Genomic DNA, 23,841 nt, shown 5'->3' with positions numbered 1-23,841 from the left:
AATTGATTTTATTCTCAATTATAGCCGTGAATTAATAATTATTAGTGACTAAAAATCATGTCAACTTGAAATAAGTCGCGTAACGATCAATGTATTAAAGCGGGGAGAATATGAACAGAAAATTATAGAAGATCAAACAATAATGTAATTCAATTAACTGAATGAATATATGTCGGCTCTTAGGTTATGACTAGGAATTACAATAGATAAACGCAATTCTTTCAAGTTAATATTTGAGCTTGAATACTGTATAAAAATAAAATGTAACTGAAAAATTTATAATTTCTTGGAGAAAGAGAAACTATATTTTTTTACTTTTTTAATTTTTTCATCGAACAAAAAAAAAAGGTTTATTTTAAGAAAAAAAATAATCAAAACATCAATTTTGAAATATTTCTTTTGAATATTTTATTTTTACATTGTATCCAAATATTTCGATCTCATTCAGTTGAAGGACCATATAATTTTCATTTTAACATAATTGTTTAATCGAAATATTCTAGACTCATCAATACATTTTTTGTTTAAAGAAAAAAGAGGAAAATACAAATACTAAAATCAAAATAGCAATGACATTATTTTCATCACCAAATAATGATTTAATTCAACTTAGTTTACCATCAATTGATAGACCATTTGGTTTATATTTATGGCCGATTTTCAATAAAGTTTTTGAATTAATAATTGGATATCCAGCTGATGATTTTGAGTTTATTTATCATAAAACTTTTTTAGCAAATGGATTTCATGCTATAAGTATTATTATAGTTTATTATATAATTATATTTGGTGGTAGATTTTTAATTAATACTTTTAAATTACCAGCTTTAAAATTAAATTTTTTATTTCAATTACATAATATTGTATTAACTTTATTATCATTAAGTTTATTATTATTATGTATTGAACAATTAATTCCAATGTTATATAATCATGGATTATTTTATGCAATTTGTTCAAAAGGTGCTTTTACTCAAAAATTAGTTACTTTATATTATTTAAATTATTTAACAAAATATCTTGAATTAATTGATACAGTCTTTTTGGTTTTGAAAAAGAAAAAATTATTATTTTTACATACTTATCATCATGGTGCAACTGCATTATTATGTTATACTCAATTAACTGGGTCCACCTCAGTTGAATGGGTTCCAATTACTTTAAATTTAGCAGTACATGTTGTAATGTATTGGTATTATTTCTTAAGTGCAAAAGGTATAAAAGTTTGGTGGAAAGAATGGGTAACAAGATTTCAAATTATTCAATTTATATTAGATTTAGGATTTGTTTATTTTGCAACTTATACTTATTATGCATTCCATTATTTCCCAAATTATTTACCAACTATGGGAGATTGTCATGGTACTGAATTAGCAGCTGCTTATGGTTATTTAATTTTATCATCATATTTAGTATTATTTATTAGTTTTTATATTAAAGTTTATAAATCAAAAGGTTCAAAAAAATCATTAGATAAAAAATCAGGAGTTGCTGGTAACAATAATGAAAATGTTATTAATACTGAAAGTAAATCAACTGGTGTTTCATCTGGTTCAACTAAACCAAAATCAAGAAAAGCTTAAATAAGTCGTTTTTGAAAAAGTCCGTTATAAAAATAAAATTAGAGTTTTTAGTTAATTAGAATTTAAATTTTTAATGAATATTCATTGCATTTGTATATAATTTTATCTTTTAATTAAAATACATAGATAGAAAGTAAATAAAACACGTCAAGGTCTGTCAATATTTTGTAAGAAATTTATATCCTATAGTTGGAGTTGTATTTGGAAGTAGAAGATTATAGTATTTACCGATAGATTTAGAAAAATATTATTCAAGCAAAAAATTAGCCGTTCATATAGTTCTGTTTTGATTTATCCGATATATCAAGTATGGTATTGATTACTTCCATATGAAATTTGATCAAAATTGAAAATTGTTGCTGAAGATTGTAAATCCTACTGGACAAGAAGAACAAATTATACAATAGACAAAATCTTCCAAATCAATCAATCTGTTACTGCTCATCCGTAATTCTAAAAGATTAAATAGTAAGTTTTTCAAACTTGCTGGAATCAATTTCAAATTTGGTCTGGATTTACACAATGGCTGATTCGGACTTGTTTATTTGCTGTTAATTATTTTTTACCAAAAAAAGAAAAATGCGAGTTTTTTTTTTTCAAGCATTGTCACCACCCCTATTCCTTTAGTTTTAGTTTAAGCCTTTTCATAAGTTTCAGATAAATGACTTGGTCATGCCCTATTTCCCATTATTAACTTTTACCAGAGATAAAATTATTGATATAGTTTTCAATTTTATATCCATTTAATATGAAACACCTCAAAGCTACCAATTTTTGCTGTCAAAAATTTAATCTTCCCCTATTAACACATTTGTGTCATTTAAACTTTAAATTATACGGTATTAAATACTTAAAATGTACTTAAATAAGAAGTTGAAAAGAAATATTTATGAAGGCAAAATGTATGAAAGTCATCGAAATTAAAAAGATTATACTCCATGATATAAGCGGATCAAGTCTACATTTCCAAACTTGAATAATATGGGAATATTCACTTTATTTATTAAATGCAAATTTGTCGGTTAAAAATTTATTTAAAATATTAATCTGCGCTTCGTACATAATTTTAATAATAGAACATTTTTTATTAATAAGAGATTTGATATTTTTACCCGTTAATACTTCTTTATTTTGTTATTAAATACGTAATAAAAATATCAATTATAAAGATTAACAACGAAACAATAGAAATTACTAATAACTAAAATTTCAAATCAAATAAAAAAAATTTAAAAAAATAAATACTTTAGCCGTATTGTCCGCAATTTTGAAACACGGCTAAACAATTATTTTTATTTTTTATTTTTATTTTTATTTTTTTAATATATTGCGGCAAATAAATTAATATTTTCTAATCCGTTACAAAAAATTCAATTAATTTCATTCTTTAATAAATCAATGTTGACAATAACCTTAATTAATTATAGTTTCATTGCCTTCTTATATACCTCAATTGTTAGATTAAGATAGAAGTAACAAAATCATTACAGGGCAACTTTTTGTTCAAGTATAAAAAAAGGACTTTTTCAAATTTCAAGCCTTTTCATAATTTGATGTTTATTTGCTATCAAAATATTTAATACAGAAATTTAGTTTAAGTGGTCTTTTCTTTTCTTAATAATTCTTAGTTTAAAAATCAAGAAAAATTTTTGTAAAACACAACTCTTTTTTACCGTAAACTTTACTCCTATAGTCCATGCTAAACAACTTGTAAATACAAGGCTGTAACAATTATAGTAAGATAATAGTAATAAGAATTCTATCAATATAAAATCTCCTTTAAATTATGTATATTAATTGTGTATATATTTACATTTAATCATCAATAGATTAAAAGATATTTGATGTAAAATAAATATTAACTCCATCTCTTGTTATAAATATATTTTATTAGGTTAGTAATAGTTGTTTACAAATTAATGTTATTAAATTGTTGAAATTAATAATTATATGAATTAGAAATTTCGGATATAATTTTCTTATGTTTGAAATAAAAAATAAAATAAAAAAAATTAATTAAATCGGTTACAAAAAATTTTAATTTTCCCCTATTAAATATTCAAGATTTTAAATTTTGACATATACCAATTTTCAATATTTTATATAAATATAAATACAAATTATTCATTAATAACTATTTTTTTTAATATATTTTACATATTTAATATATTTTGGAATATTGTTTATATCTATTTATATTATACATATATACAAGCTTGTTCAATTTTATAACATTTATTCTCCGAAATTTTTAATAATCAATTTATATATTCATATTCATATGAATCAAATTTAAATTTTTTATATATAAAGGAAAAGATCATTTCAAATTTTTCAAATTAATTACTTTTCAAATCAATTATATAATTCAATGTTAACAACTTCATATAATTCAATTCATTCAAGTAATTATAATAATATTTCACCTTTTATAATGAATCAAAATTTAAAACACCATTCATCATCAAATCAAAATTATCAATCATCATCAAATTCTTCATTTTCACAATATGTATTAAATCAAAATTTTTCAAGAAATTCTGAAATTCAAAATAGTCCATATTCTTCACCAACTGGTAATAACAACAGTAATTTACCACATTCTTCAATTACATTACCTTCAATTCATTCATTAAATATTCCATCATTTCCTCATATTGAAGAATCTAGTAATAATAATATCAATTTATCACAACGTCAAAATTCTTCAAATAGTGGTAGTATAAGTGATAGATCATCATCTATTCATTCACCACCATTATTAATTCCAAAGTCTTCATCATTTTCTGATGAACCAATTTTAGATTTAAATCATCATACTCATCATCCTCAACCTTATAATTATACTCATACTACTACCAATACAATAAATAATAATAATCATAATCAAATTATTAACAATACAATTAAATATCCAACTTCACCAATAATAAAATCACCAAATTCTCAACAATCAAATAATTTTATTATATCTACTTACAAATCAAACTCATCATCACCATCATTTAATTTGGATTATAATCAACAACAAAAGCAAAATGATATGTTATCATATAATCAAGTAACTTCACAACAACAACAACAACAACAACAACAACAACCAAGTACTCCTACTTCATCATTTGACGAAACATCAAACCAAATAAAAGAAGAATCACCATCAAATTCATCCAAAAAAAATTGGAAACCACGTAAAAAAAGACAATGTCCAGAATGTAAATTATATTTTTCAAATTTAGCAACTCATAAATCAACTCATTTAAAACCAACTAATAGACCTCATATTTGTGATTATTGTCAAAGAGGTTTTGCAAGACCAAATGATTTATTCCGTCATGTTAAATGTCATTGGAAAGAAATTGGTTCAGATAAAGGTCAATTTAAATGTCCTTTTAAAAGTTTAAATAATAACAGTAATTCGAATGAATCTACAACTACTACCCAAATTTTACCAGATCATTGTTGTCATAATACTGGAATTTTTTCAAGATGTGATACTTTTAAAAATCATTTAAAAGCAATACATTTTCAATATCCAAATGGTACAAAAAAAGATCAAAGAAATAAAGTTTCAGGTAAATGTAGAATGTGTTTACAAAATTTTCAACATGTTGATGATTGGATTCATAATCATATTGAAACTAATAGTTGTCCAAATGCTATAAATATGATTAAAAAAGTTTAGAGAAGATGATTTGGTAGAGTAAGTAAGGATTTAATGATAATGATGATGTATGATGATTTTTTTTAGTGTAAATTATAAAGGTTTATGGAGTTAACTTTGCATTATCGGGCAAAATTTAAAACTAAAACAGGAAAAGGAAATAGAAAAAGAGTAACTCTTTATTTTTATTATATATTTAATTATATAAATTATATAAATTATTTTACAAAATTGGGTTAGAGATTATTTATAGAAATCAAAATGTTAAAATAAATTTATTTAAAAACTAAATTAGTCTAAAATCTTGATATATATTTTGTGTATGTATTGTAATATATTAGTAATACAATTTTGTTGATATATAAACAAAATTAGTACATAATTAAAGAAAAACTACACGGACTTATCAATTTAAAAAACCCAGCTCAACACTTTTAAAATTTATAATACGAAATTTAAATAATTAAACCAGCTAGACCTAAATCCTGATTGATAATCAAATAATTTTATATGATGATAAATAAAAATTGAAAAATTAAAATAAAGAAATAAAAACCGAGATTTTAATCTCCCTTTATTTTCTTAATTATACATTAGCCTCATTTATTTTTAAGTAATAAATAAAATTAAGGATTTAAATAATAAAATTTATTTACTTATCAACTTCTATTCTATGAAATTATAATTTCATAATATTCATCCGCTAATTTTCTGATTTTATCAAATAATAAATTGAGAGTAGAAATTATCAACAATTAAAGAAACCTATATCTTGATCATGATGATAATAGTTTATTAGATATTTATAAATAAATTTTGGTTTGATTTTGTGATTTTATTGGAGTTAATAATATAATTTAAATTTAAAACACAAAATTTTATATATATATTTAATATCCTTTTATTATTAATTTTATTCCCAATTTATATTACCAGTTAAAACCACTCTTCATTTCATGGAATTCAACACTTATTTAATTAAAAATTCTTATTTCCTTCTTGTATATCCTTTAAGATTAATTTCTTAATTTCCGCTTAATTACAATAGTACCCATGTATGTTTCAAAGTTTAAATATTTTTTTAATATCGTAATTTCGATTACTTTTTTTCAGACACCGTTTTTTCAAAAATCTAATTGTCAACAAAACAATTTTATTACAATATGATTGCCTGATATACATTGACCAAATACAAATTTTAATACAAATTAGCTGAAGAAGATTTTTTGTCTCTTTATGTCTTGCAAATTCTAAATTATCTGGTAGCTCGAAATAATTTGATAAGATTAGGCGTAATCTTTTAAAACTGAAAATATCAATTTATCCGTTATATGTCACAAAATAATAACGATTTTTTTATGTAAGAGTTACTTAAAAAATATTTCGCTTATATAATTTTAACCGGTTAAATAGAATTTCTAATAATATTTTAAATCTAAGATCTAAGATTCATTATTACTACTGCATTATAAGGATAAAATTTACCCTATCTTGAAATTCAATTGATACCCAAGAAGATATTTTATTTCTCATAATGTCACTTCAATCAACAATAAAGTGGGCATTAATTGCTTTTGCAATAATTTCACACAAGACGATTCCATTTGCATATGTAATTAGATTTTATTATCATGCAATTATAGGATTATTATCATCAAAATTACAATTATCAAAAGATTCAACAAAATATAATTCATATAATTTTAATAAACCATCAGATTTATTTAAAACTATAACTTTAAATTCAAGAGTTTCACCATTAGAAATTGATATGTATTTACATAAATCAAATTCAACTTATTTTTTAGATTTAGATATAGCAAGAACAAAATTTTTAATTAGATTATTACAACCTTATTGGTGGTATGCTTTTGCAAATGAACATAAACAATTTGGTGGTGCAGTAAAAAAAAGTTATAGTATTTCAAATTTCCCTTATGTACCAGTAGCAACAGTACAATGTCAATTTAAAAAAGAATTAAAACCATTTGAAAAATTTAAAATTACTTCAAGAATTTTAGCATGGGATAAAAAATGGTTATTTGTTTTATCAATTTTTACAACTTATAATAAACAAACTAAAAAATTTAATACAATAAATGCAATTGCTTTAACTAAATATGTTTTTAAAATTGGTAGGTTAACTATATCACCAATTGATATATTAAAACATTGTAATTTTATAAATGAAGAAAATTTATTAATTAATGAAAAAAATTATAATTTAGTTCAATATCTTGTTGATACTGAAAATTTAGAAAAATTAGCTTCATTATGTATTTAATAAAATACCAATAGACATATTATAGATAAATTTATAGACAAATTTTATAGACTACAAATGATTATTTATTTATTTTACTTAAATAATTTCATTAAATATATATACATATACATATAAACTTTTTACTTTTAGGTTTAAGCTAATCCAAAACCTTCATGACCTTCAGTTATAGCCATCAATACAGAACCTCTTAAAGTTTCATAATTTTCATATGCAGGTAAATCAATTTGATTAAAACATGTATGAGATGATGGTAATCTATCAGTTGTACCATAATCACGATGAATACTAAATTTACAAGTACCACTTGCACCACTTAATTCTTTAAACCCATTTAATGGAACTTTTGATGTACCAGTTGCAAATTGTAATAATCTTGCTCTTTCTTCATTATCAAAAGATTTAACAGCTCTCCAGAACCATTGAATTTGTAAAGATGATGGTGAATAATTATTATAACTTGTATGAGTTTGCCAATCATGAACATCAATATCAGGTAATCCAGATATTAATAATTCTAATTCTTTTTCATCAAATATTGCAATTAAATCTTTTGATATAATTTCATGAAATCCAATTAAAAAATTTTCCATTTGTTCTTCAACTGATGTTTGTAATTTATATTCAACAACTTTTTTTACATAATCTTGTTTATTTTCTTCAATAACTGGAATATTTGCACCATTTTCAATTAAATCAATAACTTTATGTTCTCCATAATCATCAGTTTCAACACTGAAAGTTTCAGTTATTATATCAGTTATATCATTTTCCAACATCCAAATTAATGATTTATAATAATCTAAATCTAAAGTTTCCATATCTTTTAATGATTGTGGTTGACCTAATATTCTTTTATAAACTGCTCTTGAAAAATGACAATCTAAAAAGCAGTTATCATATATGGCTTTACCTATTATACGACCAATGAATTTAAAAAATGATAAATGTTCAGGATTAACATATGAAGTACGATTAGGATGGAAAGTTGTTTCATCAGATACAACCGGAGTAAATAATGCATAATCTGGATTAAACATTTGTCTACTTAATACTTGATACCATTCTCTTGTAACACCACCAGCGTCGATACCTTGTTCGCCTTTGAAATTAATATCTAATTTAGAATTTTTAAATTCATCTTTTGGTTTAAAAAATAATGCACGATAAGAATCTAAAAACACTTGATCACGACGAACATTAACTGATAATTTTGAATTTTCCTTTTTATCTGTATGTAATTTACGATCAAAATAATTCTTTTTATTATCAAATTCTAATACTCTTGGATTTTTAACTAACATACCAAAAGGACCACTCATTAAGTTTGGATTTGTTCTAACCATTTGATTAAGTATCTTTTTATGTTCATCAGTAAATGAAAAGAATAAGGATTCAATTGGTTCTTTTGAAAAATCGATTCTTTTAACTTCATATTTAAGATTATCTTTAATTTCACGTACTTTTCCATGTTTACAAACAACCATCAAAGCTTCAATTAATGGTAATAATGCATTTGCAATAGTATGATATTGAGGTTTACTTTCTAAAGTTCTTAAACATTCACTTAAAGCATCCCAAAGATTTCCAAGTGCTAATTTCTTATACAATTCAGTTAATTCTTCAATATCATTATTTTTTTCTTTAATTTTTTCATCTTTATGTTCAAACATATAATCCAAAGCAGTTAAAACACGTAACAATTTAGCTTGATCCGATGAATGAGCACTAAATTTTGAGAACAATTTACTACTTAATTCTCCCTTATCATTCAATTCTTTACTTAATTTATTTAAGTCATTGATAATTTTATTACCAAATTCACTTGCTTTTTCAGACAATTCTTTTGTAAAAATTTCCAGTGCACTTGATAAAGCTGCCAAATTTTGCATTGCACTAATTGCTCTTCTGAATGTTGAATTTGAACAATCATTACCGGTTAAAATTTTAACAATATATCTAAGATTTTCTTCTGGAATTGTTGGTATTGGAATTGGTGTGATTGGCTTGCCTTCTTCGCCGCTTTTTTTGAAAGAATTTAATGGACGAGTTGAAACTTGTAATACTCTTGCTAAAATATCTAAAAATGTTTGATCTTCTGCAACCAATTTGTTGTCTAACAATTTTAACAAACTATTTATTGGATAAATACTTTCTTTTAATGATTTTTTACCTTTTTTAGTTGATGATACCAGAATTTCATGCTCTGTTAATAAATAATACCTCAAATGAATATTCTTTTCAAGTAAATAATCTATGGACTCGATGAATTGAATACCTATTGAAATTGGAGTGGTATTTAATGGTACTCTAACTTTGACTTCTTTACCGCCTAATGCACGAGAACAAAGTTGTGAATATATTTTTTGAATCAGTTTTTGACTGGTAAAAATATCATGTAATATGGCAATCATTAAATTCATAGTTTCAATTCTACTTTGTTTGTTATGACAAATATATTGAAGTGCATGATAAATTTGTTCTCTTTGGATTATTGACAATGGAGAAAACAACAATCTTACTAATGCAGCTATACCATTTTTATCAACTAATGGTAAGAAAAATATTTTACCTGATGATTTCTTTTTCGATGATTCAGCTGAATTTAAAGTTCTAGCAGAAGCAGAAACAGAAGCAGAAGTAGCAGCAGCACTGGTACGTCTAGATTGAGGTCTCATGGAATAAATCATATTTCCAATATCCTCATCATGATCATCTTCATCATCTTCATCATGATCTTCTACAGCATCGCTAAATTCGTCTCTGTTTCCTTCAAATGCGGAATATCTTCTTGCTAATGATTCTTGTTGTAAAATTTCTTGTCTAATATTACCGGGTAATGCATTTAAGAAATCTGGATCAATTTCTCTAGCGTCAGTACCAGTAGAAGTTGCATTTGCTCTTCTTTCTCTCACATACAGCGCTAGGACTTCCTCTCTCATATCTTCTGGTAATGCTTCAATGTAATCAGGATCTATATCAGTTCCACTAATATCAACATCTCTATCTCCAATTCTAACCATAACTGGATCTCTTGGTGGAGCATTTGCTGCAATTTCTTCTCTTCTTTTAGCCTCTTCTTCACGTTTTTTTTGCTCATCTTCCAATCTCTTTTTTTCCTTTTCTTCTCTTTCCTTTCTAAGTTTCAGCATCTCTGATAATTTTTCTTGATAAACTTCAGCACTTTTTTCATCTATTTTGTCTATAATTCCGGGTATAACTCTTAAGACTAAATCATCTTTATCTTTTGGATCAAACATTTTCAAAGCGTCCACCCATCTCTCCTTTGTAGATTTAATATGAAGATTATGAGTATGTTCAGCATGTTTTGCAGCTTGTCCAAGATGCATCATATTTTCAAACAATCTACCAATTGAAGTAGCACCACCACGACTGTCTTCATTACTTATTTCAATTGAACCTCTGAAATTTCCTTCTCTGAAAAGTCCATCTAATAAAACTGATAAAGCCGGTGAACTTCTTTCCAATTGTGAAAATCCAGCTTGATCAAATACTCTTCTTAATCCATGATTATGAGTATTAATCATTCTTATATCAACTTCCAGTCTTGATTCATCGTCACTATTTTCAGCTTCAGATCCTTCATTCTCATCATTAAAAATTTCTCTTCCAGATCTGAAACCATGCGGATCATGCAAAAATGAATGAAATGCATCATGTACATTACTAAACAGACGACCACGCAGACGATTATGACTACGACCATTTGCAGATTCGTTTGGATCTTGACCATCTTCAAACTCTTCAATCCAGCCGTCTAACTCATCTTCATCATATTCACTTTCTGAATCTTCGTCTTCACTTTCGCTGTCATCACCATCATCATCATCATCGTCATCTATCTCAATTTCTTCTTCACCTGAATTATCAAAATTTTCAACATCACTTGATGAGTCGATATCTAATTCATCAATAATTTCTATATCATCTAGACTACCTTCTGAACCAGAGCCATCTTCATAAATATTACCTCCTTCAAATGATTCTGCATCCATATCTATATCCTCATCCTCATCATCATTGTCATCTTCGTCACCAGAAGAATCAATGGCTGAAAGTTCAGATGATTCATCACTATCAATTTCATCACCAGACATAATAACTTCTAATGGACCATCTTGATAAAATTGTTCATCATCACTATCAATATCAACATCATACATACCCAATGTAGAATTACGGAACAAATCTGGAGTTTCTTCTCTACCCTCATGTTCATCTTCAGGTACAATATCGTCTTCATCATTTTCTTCTTTGCTTTCTTCTTTAAATAAGTCTTGATACTCAACTTTGTTTTTACCCAAGTATGCAATTGGTTTCAATACAGTTTTGATTACTCTGTCAATTTCTGGAAAATTTAAATCAAATTCGGCAATTAAAGTAGTTAATAATTGTGGTAAGTGTTTTTCAACATAAACTTTGGTAATGTGATAAATATCATATTTTGTAGATTCCTTGTTTAATAAAGGTCCAATAGCATCTCTAAATTTAGGTGAAATCAAAACCCCACTTAAATCGAACAAATCTAGTAATTTACCATACCTTGATCTAGCTGTAATATTTAGATTCGAAGTATCTTTCATAATTTTAATTAATAGATCAACAACAAATCTTCTGATTAAAGCAAGATCTGGATCCTCTTTTTTAGGACTAGTTTCTTCGGAATTATCCAATAATGGTGAAGAAATTAAACTCATAATTGACATTTTTGCAACAGACGAAACAGCACAACGTCTATCATACTCAGGTCCAGAACTTTCTAACAGGTGTGTTGGTATCAATTGATGAATGAAGAAATTTAATGATGTTGATCTGGGTTTTATTTCACTTTGAACTTTTCTTGAAAATGTCAAAAAATCAAATTTAGCTTGTTTGTATGAACCTAATAATTCCGTGATACTTTGTAATAAGAAACAAATATATGCAAAATTGGTATTTTCAAATAAATTAACTTCTTTTTTATCACTTTTGTCCTTGTCTTCTTTGTCAGACTTAGGATTTGATACCCAGTCAGTCTTCACAGCTTCCATTAATTCAGTCAATAAAACACCCATAATTGTTCCTGATTTTAATTCTTTTGTACCATGATCTGTCATTTCAGTGTCTGACGATTTAGAGTCTTCTTCCTTCTTAGCTTTTACAACTTGTAAATCTCCAAAAACAAGATCTTTCCCACCATCATAATGTTCAAGTAAAATATTTTTAGATATCTCATCAGTAAGTGCCTTAGGATCTCTGAAAACCAATGATAAATTATCTTTCAATAATACCCTCAAATTTTTGGATTGTTTGATACCATGACCAAAAATGCTGGAAAGTTCAGGTTTCATGTAAGATTCAACAATATCTCTTGATTCGAAGCAAAATCTTAGCATAAGAACTACACTTGTTTTTAAGGATTCTTGAACTACCTTATCTTTACTTTCAGCTTTGGAAAATTGTATTAAATTTGCAAGTAAGGGTAGTTGTGATATTTTTTCAGCAAACGAGTGGTCTTTAGCAAATAATGCAAGTACCCGAGCTAAACCATTGGCAGATCTAAGACTCTTCACCTCTTTTATTGGTATTATTTGTGAGTAAATATTTTCTTTCATTTCATCGACTTGACCTTTATTACTTTCTTTTTTATAGTCAAGTTTATCATGTTTGGATTTTTGCGGTTCAGGAACGTCTTCAGTTATCAATTTCTGTTCTACTATGGACATCAAGTACTGAAAGTACCCTTTATCAACGTTTTGTTCATCGATGACTCCTTTTTTGAATATTTTGCCAACTTCGGTCAAACCACCTTTCTTTTTGACATCATTGTCTTGAAGTAGCAATGAAATCAAATGAATATAAACCACATAAGTTTCTTCTTCCAAGTTTTGAATATCTTGAGAAACTTTATTAATCAAAACGTCAATAATTTGACCTTTATGTAATGTCAAGAATAGATCAGCAATTAAATGAGCAGTTTTTGGATAAGTAACTGCAATATTCAACCAATCATCAGAAGACCATTTTTGATCTCTATCTTTTAGTATATCTTTTCTCTTTTTAAAATCAGGAACATACACACTAAAATCAACATCACTTTCATTCAATTCTCTGGCAAAATTTTTCCAGTCTTTTGCTGAAAATTCACTAAATTCAGGACAAGGTAGTGCTTTCCCTTTACGTAAGTTTGATAAATCAGTTTCATGCTCAAAATAATGCTCTGCTTGACTTTCTGACATACCTAATGATATTAGAAAAGCCACTTGTTCTTCGGGTGGAAATACCAATTCTTCTGCTAATGGAACAAATTCTGAAGGTATTTCCTTCTTAGCACCAAAAATGTTCACAGCAATATATATAAGTTGTTCAATCAATGGAGTGGGTATATTCTTCATTTCAAGAGCGTTGTCATTTGATTTTGTAATTAAACCAGTTAATCTTTCAACCAATACAAGTGCTTTATCTCTAATTTGAAGTAAAGTTGATGATATTATTTCAGAATCAATATTTGGACCATAACCTTTTGCAAAAAACCCTTTAGCAAATGGAAAATTACTCAATTCATCACCATTAACCGATTTAGCAAATATCATAAGGTTTTGACTAATAGCATTTTTAACAACACTACTTGGTTGTGGGCTTATATATTTAAGTTCTGCAGTTTCTTGTACTTCTTCTGGATCCATTTTAACTAAATCTTTTATTAAGTCAAATGTCACTTCAGTAAGTACGTCATAAAATAAAGTTTGAAATAATGCCATTATTATAGGAGTGAAAACATTATCTTTGTTTCTCTCCTTTTGATTAATTATATATAAATTAACGTTTGATATTGCCATAAGGTAACATTGTTTATTGTATCTTGGTTCAACGGGGTGAGCATATGAATTTGTCATTAAATAAGCAATCCATAATATGAATATTATTGCATCTTTTTTAGACAGGTAGCACATAAAGTCAGTTCTTTTTGGCATACAAGCTCGAACGGCAGTGGCAAATATTAATGCGATGTATCCTTGGAAATAATAATTAAGTGTACGGAATTGCAAAGTGTTTTTAAATTGAGGGTTTGTGTATGAAGTATCAGCTTTTGAATCTGCTGGATCACATACATGAATTTGTAATGGTGGACTGTCATTAGGGAAATTGGAAGTTAATTTTAAAACTTCATCAGGTGTTCGGTTTCGTAAAATGGTTTCTTCGATTATACTTCTTTGTAAAAGCATGTATAAGCACTTACTAAAAGTTTGATAGGTACCAAATTGATCTAAAATTTGATTAATTCTATCGTTAAAAAGTAAACCTAAATTCATGTAAATTTCCGTTAATGTAAACAATAAAGTATTAACTTGGTTTAAAACTTGCAATAATTCATCTGCTTCAGTTGGATCAAGGGTATCAAAAAAGGAATCATCTCCTTCATAAAATATATAATTGTTTAATAATTCATTACCAAAAGAATCTCTTAATTTTTCCACCACTATAGGAAAACCATATTCTCTATTTTCATCATCAAAATATTTTAATATGCCCATCAATGAAGATATACCATTTGATAAAAAGTAATCATAAGGAGCATTTTTAAGGGTTATAAAATGAAGCCAAATGTTAAAATCGATTTTACGAACAACATCAGATCCCCATTGGCCACTATCTTGTAATAAACCACCAAGGAAAAAATATACATTATCAAGTAAAAAAGCACAATCTTGATTATCCCAACTTTCTACTTCTTTCCCATCTTTAGTCAATTGTAAATTTGCAGAATCTTTTCCATTGTAAAAGAAAGATTTGTCTTCATTATAAATTTTGATTCCTTTCATGCGTTCCTCGACATATGGTACCATTTCAACTAATAACTTCTTTACCTCTTCCAAGATGATCGGTTTCAAGCTAGAATAATGTCTTCCCAATTCATCAAATGAACATCCTAAATTGGTAGCCATATCTGACTTAACCAAAACTTTAGCTAGTGATAAGTCATAAAATGATTTGAAGAAAGTTGCAATACTATTTTTTTGTTTAACTTTTTCTAAACCTTCATTGTTTAAACAGATAGCTCCTAAAACTTCAGGTAATGACATTAATAATTGACCAGATGGTAGAAACAATTTTCCATAATTATCCAAAATTGTATCAATCACTTTAGCTTCATTCAATATTGAAAATGCGGTTGGTTCGTTATGAATTATGTAAAACACTGAATCAATAGTATATGCTAGAACTTGAGGTCCAAATAGAGTAGGATTTGTCACTATTTGATTGAAACTTTCAAGTATTGGTGAATCGAATAAATTCCTAAGTCTATCACCTTGATCTGAATTTAATAAATCTGCAACCAATTTCATCAAATTTTTTAAATAATTAACTCTTCTTAATGGTAGACCTGAATATGGAGCTATTTCACCATGAAATGGATCTGAATGTTGGGGATTTGCAAGGGCAAATTGAATTTCGTGTCTAATAGCATTAATTAAAGATGTAAACCCACCATTTGCAATAAACTCATCCAATGAAGACTCAATATTTGCTGAAAGATATAAAGCAAGCAGATGAACAGCTGCAGAGCAACTCCATTTATATTTTGACCGTATGTTCAAAAATGGCATTAAATCATTCAATAATCCACCTGATGCAAGTCTTGGAAGAAGACTTTTAGTTGTTATCATATTACCAAGCATATTGAAAAATAATATATAAGCTTCTTCATAATAGTTTGGATCATCACGTTCAACCATGTCTTTAATATGTCTTAAACATTGAAATAAAGTTCCATGACTAACATTTCCATTCATGCACCTTAATATGTCACCACCCCAAACTTTTTTCATTGAGATACATTCAAGTGCTTTCATTGCTGAATAAAAAACGTCTTTTGAAACAATCTTATTATTATCAGGCAGTATTGCATCAACTAAAAAGCTTAAAATGTAAGGTTCAGTTTCCAATAATTTTGATGAAGTATTTTGATTTGATAACATACAACATGAAAATCCAGTTGCTAGACATTTGACTTGAATTAATTTTTCACGTAGTTGAAATGCTTCTTGCAGCAGTGAATTAAAAGATTTTGCAACTTCTGCAGCTATAGAATAGGCAAACCAAGAATCTTTAGGTAAAATTTCCATACCTTTTGCAAACAATTGATCTAGTGAAAATTTTGCAACTGAATCTTCTGGAATTGAAAAAATTTGAAGACCTTCCAGTACGGAATTCTTATCTTTTGCATTTTGATTTGCAACTGTTGATTTATAATATTGAAAATTTATACTCTTCCATTTTTTTGGTAAACTTTTATTTGGATTTAATGTACTTACAAAATTATAATGATCTCCTATAATACTTGAAATATCATTTGATTCTTTTGATTGATCCATTTCATACTGTCTTGATGGACAATCCAGTGGAACTAATGGAGGATACGATCTTGCTAATTCCAATATTTTATTTCTAGCATTTTTTGGAGCAGAAAATCTCGAAGCACCAGTAGTTACAAATTTTTCTCCCAACATAACTGCTACTTCTAATGCTTTTAGCCTTATATTTAAAGTAGGTGTATTTATTAATGCATATATTCTTTCTGAACTTGAATAAATTTGTTTATCTGAACAGTTATTTAATAAAGTGTTTGTGAACTCCAAACATGAAATGATCTTGGTTTTATCTGGTTCTGGTATTATAAGTAGTTTAGGATATTCATTTTCTAAATCGTATTCTTTTATGTAGGTTGCTAGAATATCATCAATTCTATTTAGAATTGGAATCCAATGTAATAAATCCCCTCTTGCTCTATTCCATTTAATATTAGATTTCAATTTAATAGGAAATTCATCATCTGTACTGTCTATTAGATCACTAATTAAATCTTTTACAGGTTGAGCCATTTCCATCCTCTGGAGATGCTCCCTTTTCTCGATAATCATTATTATGATTTATTAATCAATAGTTGGTATTAATGATTTTTTGATTTAAAGTTCGAGAGTTATTTGATGAAACTAATAATTTTTTTAAGGTTGGTTGCCTATAACTTTTTTTTATAAATAATTTAAAAAATATGATTTGAAATTAAATTTTTTTTTTTGTTTCAAATTAAATATTAAAGAGAATAATAATAAAAATATTATTAATCAATACAATTTAAAACTGAAAAAGACAGCAGAAAGACAAAAGTTTAATCAGATTCTTGAAGTCAATACTGGCTTACTTTATTATTCTTGAATAATCATATAGTTATTGAATTGTGGTTTCCCCAAGTTATTACTATTGACTTATCAGATATAGAGCTACCACTTGACCCGAGCTATTTCCTAGTAGTAAAGATATATTTGCTAACTATGAATACACTTTGTAATTACGTAATGTAAAAATATTAGTCTTATATCTTATATTTATTAAAGTGGTTAATATGGTTAACAACAAAAGACAACATGAAGATGATAAGTCAAATACAATAGATAAAAAGGCAAACGTTAACAAAACCGGGAAGGGATTAGATGTTGAACTACATCCATTGCTAAAAAATTTCAATACACCATCAACTTTTAAATCAAATAAAAATCCAATTAAACAAAATTCCAAAAAATGGTTTGATCCAACTGCATTTAATCCATACATTAACCAAACCAATTCAATCCCAAGTCATAAACCAAAAAAACTTAATTTCAATAATAAAGGTAAATATATTGAAAAAGGTAATAAATTTAGGGAAAATTTAAAAATTGAAAATGAAGAAAGAAAATTACATGAAGAATTAGCTGAAAAGGGATTAATTCCAGATAAATCAGTTGGAGAAGATTTATATCAACCTGAATATCCACCTTTAATTGAATGGTGGGATAGACCTTATTTAAGAGATAACAATTACTTGAAAATAAATGATGATTCAAGAATAATACTAGAGAATGAAGAACAACCAATAACTATTTATATACAACATCCAGTATTAATCCCGCCAATATGGAATAATCCCGAACAAAATCAATTAAAACCAATGTTTCTCACAAAGAAAGAACGTAAAAGAATACGAAAAAATGATAGACAAATAAAACATAAAGAAAAACAAGATAGAATTAAATTAGGATTAGAACCACCACCACCACCAAAAGTGAAATTATCAAATTTAATGAATGTCTTGACTAATGAATCTATAAGAGATCCAACAGCAGTTGAAAATAAAGTTAAACAAGAAATTGAAGAAAGGTTGCAAAAACATTTAGCTGATAATGAAGCAAGAAAATTAACAAAAGATGAAAAAAATGCTAAAATATATGAAAAACAAGAAAAAGATCTAGCTAAAGGAATATTTTCAACTGTTTATAAAATTGATAATTTAGATAATCCATCACATGCTTTTAAAGTTGATAAGAATGCAACACAACATAATTTATATGGAATATGTTTAAAAAATCCTGAATTTAATTTGATAATTGTGGAAGGTGGTGAGAAATCAATTAAACAGTATAAGAAATTGTTAATGAATAGAATTAAATGGGAAGAAGTTATTAGTAATGAAGGAGAAGATGAAGCAATGATTGAAACTTCAAACAGTAATAAATCTAATGGTGATAATGATGATGATGATAATGACACAAAAAACTCTTGTAAAATAATTTGGGAAGGTCAATTACCAGATGTTAATTTTCAAAAATGGAGTATAATGTATTCAAGAAATGATGATGAAGCAATGAATGTATTAAAAAAATTTAAATTGGAGAATTATTGGAGATTAGCTAAAACTTATAAATCTGAATAATTGAATATTTTAATAGAACTTATTTTAATCTAATAAAATTGAAATAGTTAAGTTTCAAATTTCCCCTTAATCGCCTCGACTTCTCGATAAAAATTCAAATCTCCACAATTACATCACAGTCTTACCTCATATTCATGGTACGTACGTAATGCAGATCTCTTGTAGTACGTCAAGCAGATGTTTTAATTTAGTACATATTACATCGATTTTTTTAGTTTTGCTCTTATGATTTTTTCAAAGAATTGTATAGAAGCAATCAAATTTAAATAAATTATATAAATGATTAGATTTCCGCAAAATAAAATAAAAAAGGACCAAATTTAATCAGAACATATTTCACAAAGTATATTAAACAAAATGGCTAATCACTACGTTATATTTGGACAAAAAGTACCAGCACATGTTGTATGTTAAAAAAATACACTAACCAATTGAGCAATTGAGGAGATAATTTGCATTGGTTCTTATAATTAAAATTTACATATACTAACATTACCCAAAAATATAGTTAGCAATAGTAACATTAGGTTTAGTAGCAGGATCAGTTATAATTCCACCATTTTTAGGAGTCAAAGATAAAGAAATTAAAACTAAAGCTGCTGATGCAAGTCCTTATAATCCGATTAAAAGTCAAGGACAACAAAATGAAATTGATAAACTTGAAGGGTATGTAAATTGATTAGTATTACTTTGTTAAAGAAAAAAAGACCAATTTTAAGGGGCAATTGTTATCAATTACTTCAACCATTCATGGACTATTTTTCCCAATTAATTATGCAATCAAATACTAACTTCATTTCTAGGAAATTTAATAAAGATGAAAGAAGTCATTGAAACTCTAAGCTAATTCAATTGAATGAGATCAAGATAACAATTTATAATGATTAGGGTTTTTCTGGTAGAAGCCTCGAAATTAATCGTTTTATTTTAAGAATACATATTTATTTTTTGACTTTTGAAAAACCATTGTAGAGTAAGTGAGTACTTTCTAATAAACTGATGAGACTATACAAAATTGTGCGAATGACCGTATTTGCTTTTTGGTTATCATTAATAGTGACAATAACCTCTCACCGTTTTAAGATATAAGCACATTATTTCTTATACATGAAAATCAAGAAATCAATAAAGAAATCAACCAATTTTCAGACAGAAAATATCGAGAGATTAATATTATATAAAGTACTTGTAATTTTCATAGTCCGAATTATGGACTATCAATTCTTAATTTTTTAGTCTTAATCTTAACTTACAAATTAGGAAAGATGAGATCAGATCCACAAAATCTATTCACAAAAAATAAAATTTATATGAGATCGAAATGGAAACAAAATATTTATCAACATAAATATATGAGTCAAATTAAGTAAATTAACTAGTCATTGATCTAAACAAATTAAGCTAATTTAAAAATACATATATCATCAAATCAAAAAGAAAGCCGAAATATTACAATTGATCTCTTAATTTAAATACAAAATGAAATTATCAAATATATATATATAAAAATTATAATCAATATTTTGATAAATTCCAAAAAAGGTATAGTAAATAGATCATTTAAAAAGTAATTGATTTAGTTGTGTAATGATGATATATTGATAACTAATCAACTTACATAATAACAAATCTTAATCAAGTAGTATTATATAGAATTTCAATCGCGTATATATAAAAATAATTCTTTATAATAAAATTACGCGTCACGTTAATTAATGTATAGAAAAAAGAGAAATTATATTAATAATACTATTATATTATACTTATGATATTAATATTAATAAATTATATAATCTTTTCAATATTCTTTTTTTTTTTTACAACCAAAATATAAACATTTCATTTTGATAGTATCTTTTTTCTTTTCATTTATATATATCATCATTTATTATTAGAGTAATTTTACTTATATCATCTTATCATTATTCTGATTTCATCCATTTATAATAAGAAATAAGTCATCAATAATGTATGTTTTTAAAAGAGATGGTAGAAAAGAACCAGTTAGGTTTGATAAAATTACAGCAAGAGTACAAAGATTATGTTATGGTTTAGATCCAAATCATGTTGAACCTGTTGCTATCACTCAAAAAGTTATATCAGGTGTTTATCAAGGAGTTACAACTATTGAATTAGATAATTTAGCTGCTGAAACTGCTGCAACAATGACAACAATTCATCCTGATTATGCTATATTAGCTGCAAGAATTGCTGTATCAAATTTACATAAACAAACTACAAAACAATATTCAGTAGTTTCAAAAATGTTATATGAATATATTAATCCAGAAACTGGTAAACATGCACCAATGATTTCAAGAGAAACTTATGATATTATATTAAAACATTCAGATGAATTAAATTCAGCTATAGTATATGATCGTGATTTTAATTATAATTATTTTGGTTTTAAAACTTTAGAAAGATCTTATTTATTAAGAATTAATGGTAAAGTTGCTGAAAGACCTCAACATTTAATTATGAGAGTTTCTATTGGTATTCATGGTGATGATATTCCAAGAGTCATTGAAACTTATAATTTAATGTCTCAAAGATATTTTACTCATGGTTCACCATGTTTATTTAATGCTGGTACTCCAAAACCTCAAATGTCTTCATGTTTTTTAGTTGCAATGAAAGAAGATTCTATTGAAGGTATTTATGATACTTTAAAAACTTGTGCTTTAATTTCAAAAAGTGCTGGTGGTATTGGGTTACATATACATAATATTAGATCTACAGGTGCTTATATTGCTGGTACAAATGGTACTTCAAATGGTATAATTCCAATGGTTCGTGTTTTCAATAATACCGCTCGTTATGTTGATCAAGGTGGTAATAAAAGACCAGGTGCATTTGCATTATATCTTGAACCATGGCATAGTGATATTCTTGATTTTATTGATATTAGAAAAAATCATGGTAAAGAAGAAATTAGAGCAAGAGATTTATTTCCAGCTTTATGGATTCCAGATTTATTTATGAAAAGAGTTGAACAAAATGGTGATTGGACATTATTTTCACCAAATGAAGCTCCAGGATTAGCTGATCATTATGGTGATGAATTTGTTGAATTATATGAAAAATATGAAAAAGAAGGTAGAGGTAGACAAACTATGAAAGCACAAAAATTATGGTATTCTATATTAGAAGCTCAAACTGAAACTGGTACTCCTTTTATGTTATATAAAGACGCTTGTAATGCTAAATCAAATCAAAAAAATTTAGGTATGATTAAATCTTCAAATTTATGTTGTGAAATTGTTGAATATTCTTCACCAGAAGAAGTTGCTGTTTGTAATTTAGCTTCAATTGCTTTACCTTCATTTATTGATTCAGATGATACAAATAATTGGTATAATTTTGATAAATTACATGCTGTTACAAAAGTTGTTACAAGAAATTTAAATAGAGTTATTGATCGTAATTATTATCCAGTACCAGAAGCTGAAAAATCAAATATGAGACATAGACCAATTGCATTAGGTGTTCAAGGTTTAGCTGATGCATTTATGGTTTTAAGAATTCCATTTGATTCTCAAGAGGCAAGAGAATTAAATATTCAAATATTTGAAACTATTTATCATGCAGCAGTTGAAGCAAGTGTTGAATTAGCTGAAGAAGAAGGTGCTTATGAAACTTATCAAGGATCACCAGCATCTCAAGGTTTATTACAATTTGATTTATGGAATAGAAAACCTACAGAATTATGGGATTGGGATGAATTAAAATCAAAAATTGCAAAACATGGATTAAGAAATTCATTATTAGTTGCACCAATGCCAACTGCTTCAACTTCACAAATTTTAGGTAATAATGAATGTTTTGAACCTTTTACTTCAAATATTTATTCAAGAAGAGTATTAGCTGGTGAATTTCAAATTGTTAATCCATATTTATTAAGAGATTTAGTTGATTTAGGTATATGGAATGATTCAATGAAAAGTAGTATTATTTCAAATAATGGTTCAATTCAAGCATTACCAAATATCCCACTGGAAATTAAAGCATTATATAAAACAGTATGGGAAATATCTCAAAAACATATTATTGATATGGCTGCCGATAGAGCTGCTTTTATTGATCAATCACAATCATTAAATATACATATTAAAGATCCAACTATGGGTAAATTAACAAGTATGCATTTCTATGGTTGGAAAAAAGGTTTAAAAACAGGAATGTATTATTTAAGAACTCAAGCAGCAAGTGCAGCAATTCAATTCACTATAGATAAAGAAATAGCAGCTGCTGCTGGTAATCAAATTGCAAGTCTTGATAAATTACATAGAAGAACTTTTTTAAATAAATCAAGAGATACTTCATTAGCTGATGATTCATTTGATACTGGTAAAAGTTCAACAACAAGTCCATCTAACGAACCAGCAACTGAAATAAATTCTTCAATGGAAGAATTATCAATTAAAAATGAAACTAAAAAAGATGTAGTTGAAGAGAAAACAATTGAGGAGTTAGAGAATGACATTTACAATAGTAAAGTCATTGCTTGCTCAATTGAAAACCCTGAATCCTGTACGATGTGTTCAGGATAAATTAG

General features: G+C 26.5%; 7 protein-coding genes across 7 annotated transcripts; 6 read left to right on the top strand and 1 right to left on the bottom strand. All coding sequences in view use genetic code 12, as the record gives it.

Moving 5' to 3' along the window:
• Positions 1 to 569: 569 nt before the first annotated feature.
• FEN12 (fatty acid elongase) lies at positions 570 to 1,583 on the top strand (the record flags this gene model as incomplete). The annotated part of the gene is made up of 1 exon (XM_051765602.1): positions 570 to 1,583. The coding sequence occupies one exon, from the start codon at positions 570 to 572 to the stop codon at positions 1,581 to 1,583; it is 1,014 nt and encodes a 337-aa protein (XP_051618900.1).
• Positions 1,584 to 3,954: 2,371 nt separating this feature from the next.
• Positions 3,955 to 5,268, top strand: STP4 (Stp4p; the record flags this gene model as incomplete). Its single annotated transcript, XM_051765601.1, has 1 exon — positions 3,955 to 5,268. One exon carries the CDS (start codon positions 3,955 to 3,957, stop codon positions 5,266 to 5,268), a length of 1,314 nt encoding a protein of 437 aa, XP_051618899.1.
• A 1,513-nt stretch (positions 5,269 to 6,781) lies between these two features.
• On the top strand, positions 6,782 to 7,531 carry KGF54_004857 (uncharacterized protein; the record flags this gene model as incomplete). Its single annotated transcript, XM_051765600.1, has 1 exon — positions 6,782 to 7,531. The coding sequence occupies one exon, from the start codon at positions 6,782 to 6,784 to the stop codon at positions 7,529 to 7,531; it is 750 nt and encodes a 249-aa protein (XP_051618898.1).
• A 134-nt stretch (positions 7,532 to 7,665) lies between these two features.
• TOM1 (E3 ubiquitin-protein ligase) lies at positions 7,666 to 17,415 on the bottom strand (the record flags this gene model as incomplete). Its single annotated transcript, XM_051765599.1, has 1 exon — positions 7,666 to 17,415. One exon carries the CDS (start codon positions 17,413 to 17,415, stop codon positions 7,666 to 7,668), a length of 9,750 nt encoding a protein of 3,249 aa, XP_051618897.1.
• A 521-nt stretch (positions 17,416 to 17,936) lies between these two features.
• On the top strand, positions 17,937 to 19,283 carry PRP3 (U4/U6-U5 snRNP complex subunit; the record flags this gene model as incomplete). The annotated part of the gene is made up of 1 exon (XM_051765598.1): positions 17,937 to 19,283. The coding sequence occupies one exon, from the start codon at positions 17,937 to 17,939 to the stop codon at positions 19,281 to 19,283; it is 1,347 nt and encodes a 448-aa protein (XP_051618896.1).
• Positions 19,284 to 19,640: 357 nt separating this feature from the next.
• KGF54_004854 (uncharacterized protein) lies at positions 19,641 to 19,962 on the top strand (the record flags this gene model as incomplete). Its single annotated transcript, XM_051765597.1, has 2 exons — positions 19,641 to 19,688; positions 19,792 to 19,962. 2 exons carry the CDS (start codon positions 19,641 to 19,643, stop codon positions 19,960 to 19,962), a joined length of 219 nt encoding a protein of 72 aa, XP_051618895.1.
• A 1,288-nt stretch (positions 19,963 to 21,250) lies between these two features.
• On the top strand, positions 21,251 to 23,836 carry RNR1 (ribonucleotide-diphosphate reductase subunit; the record flags this gene model as incomplete). The annotated part of the gene is made up of 1 exon (XM_051765596.1): positions 21,251 to 23,836. One exon carries the CDS (start codon positions 21,251 to 21,253, stop codon positions 23,834 to 23,836), a length of 2,586 nt encoding a protein of 861 aa, XP_051618894.1.
• Positions 23,837 to 23,841: the final 5 nt, after the last annotated feature.

This window comes from Candida jiufengensis, assembly GCF_024610255.1.
Source record: "Candida jiufengensis strain CBS 10846 chromosome Unknown scaffold1, whole genome shotgun sequence".
Taxonomy (NCBI): domain Eukaryota; kingdom Fungi; phylum Ascomycota; class Pichiomycetes; order Serinales; family Debaryomycetaceae; genus Lodderomyces; species Lodderomyces jiufengensis.
This window is presented reverse-complemented; position numbering and strand designations above follow the sequence as displayed.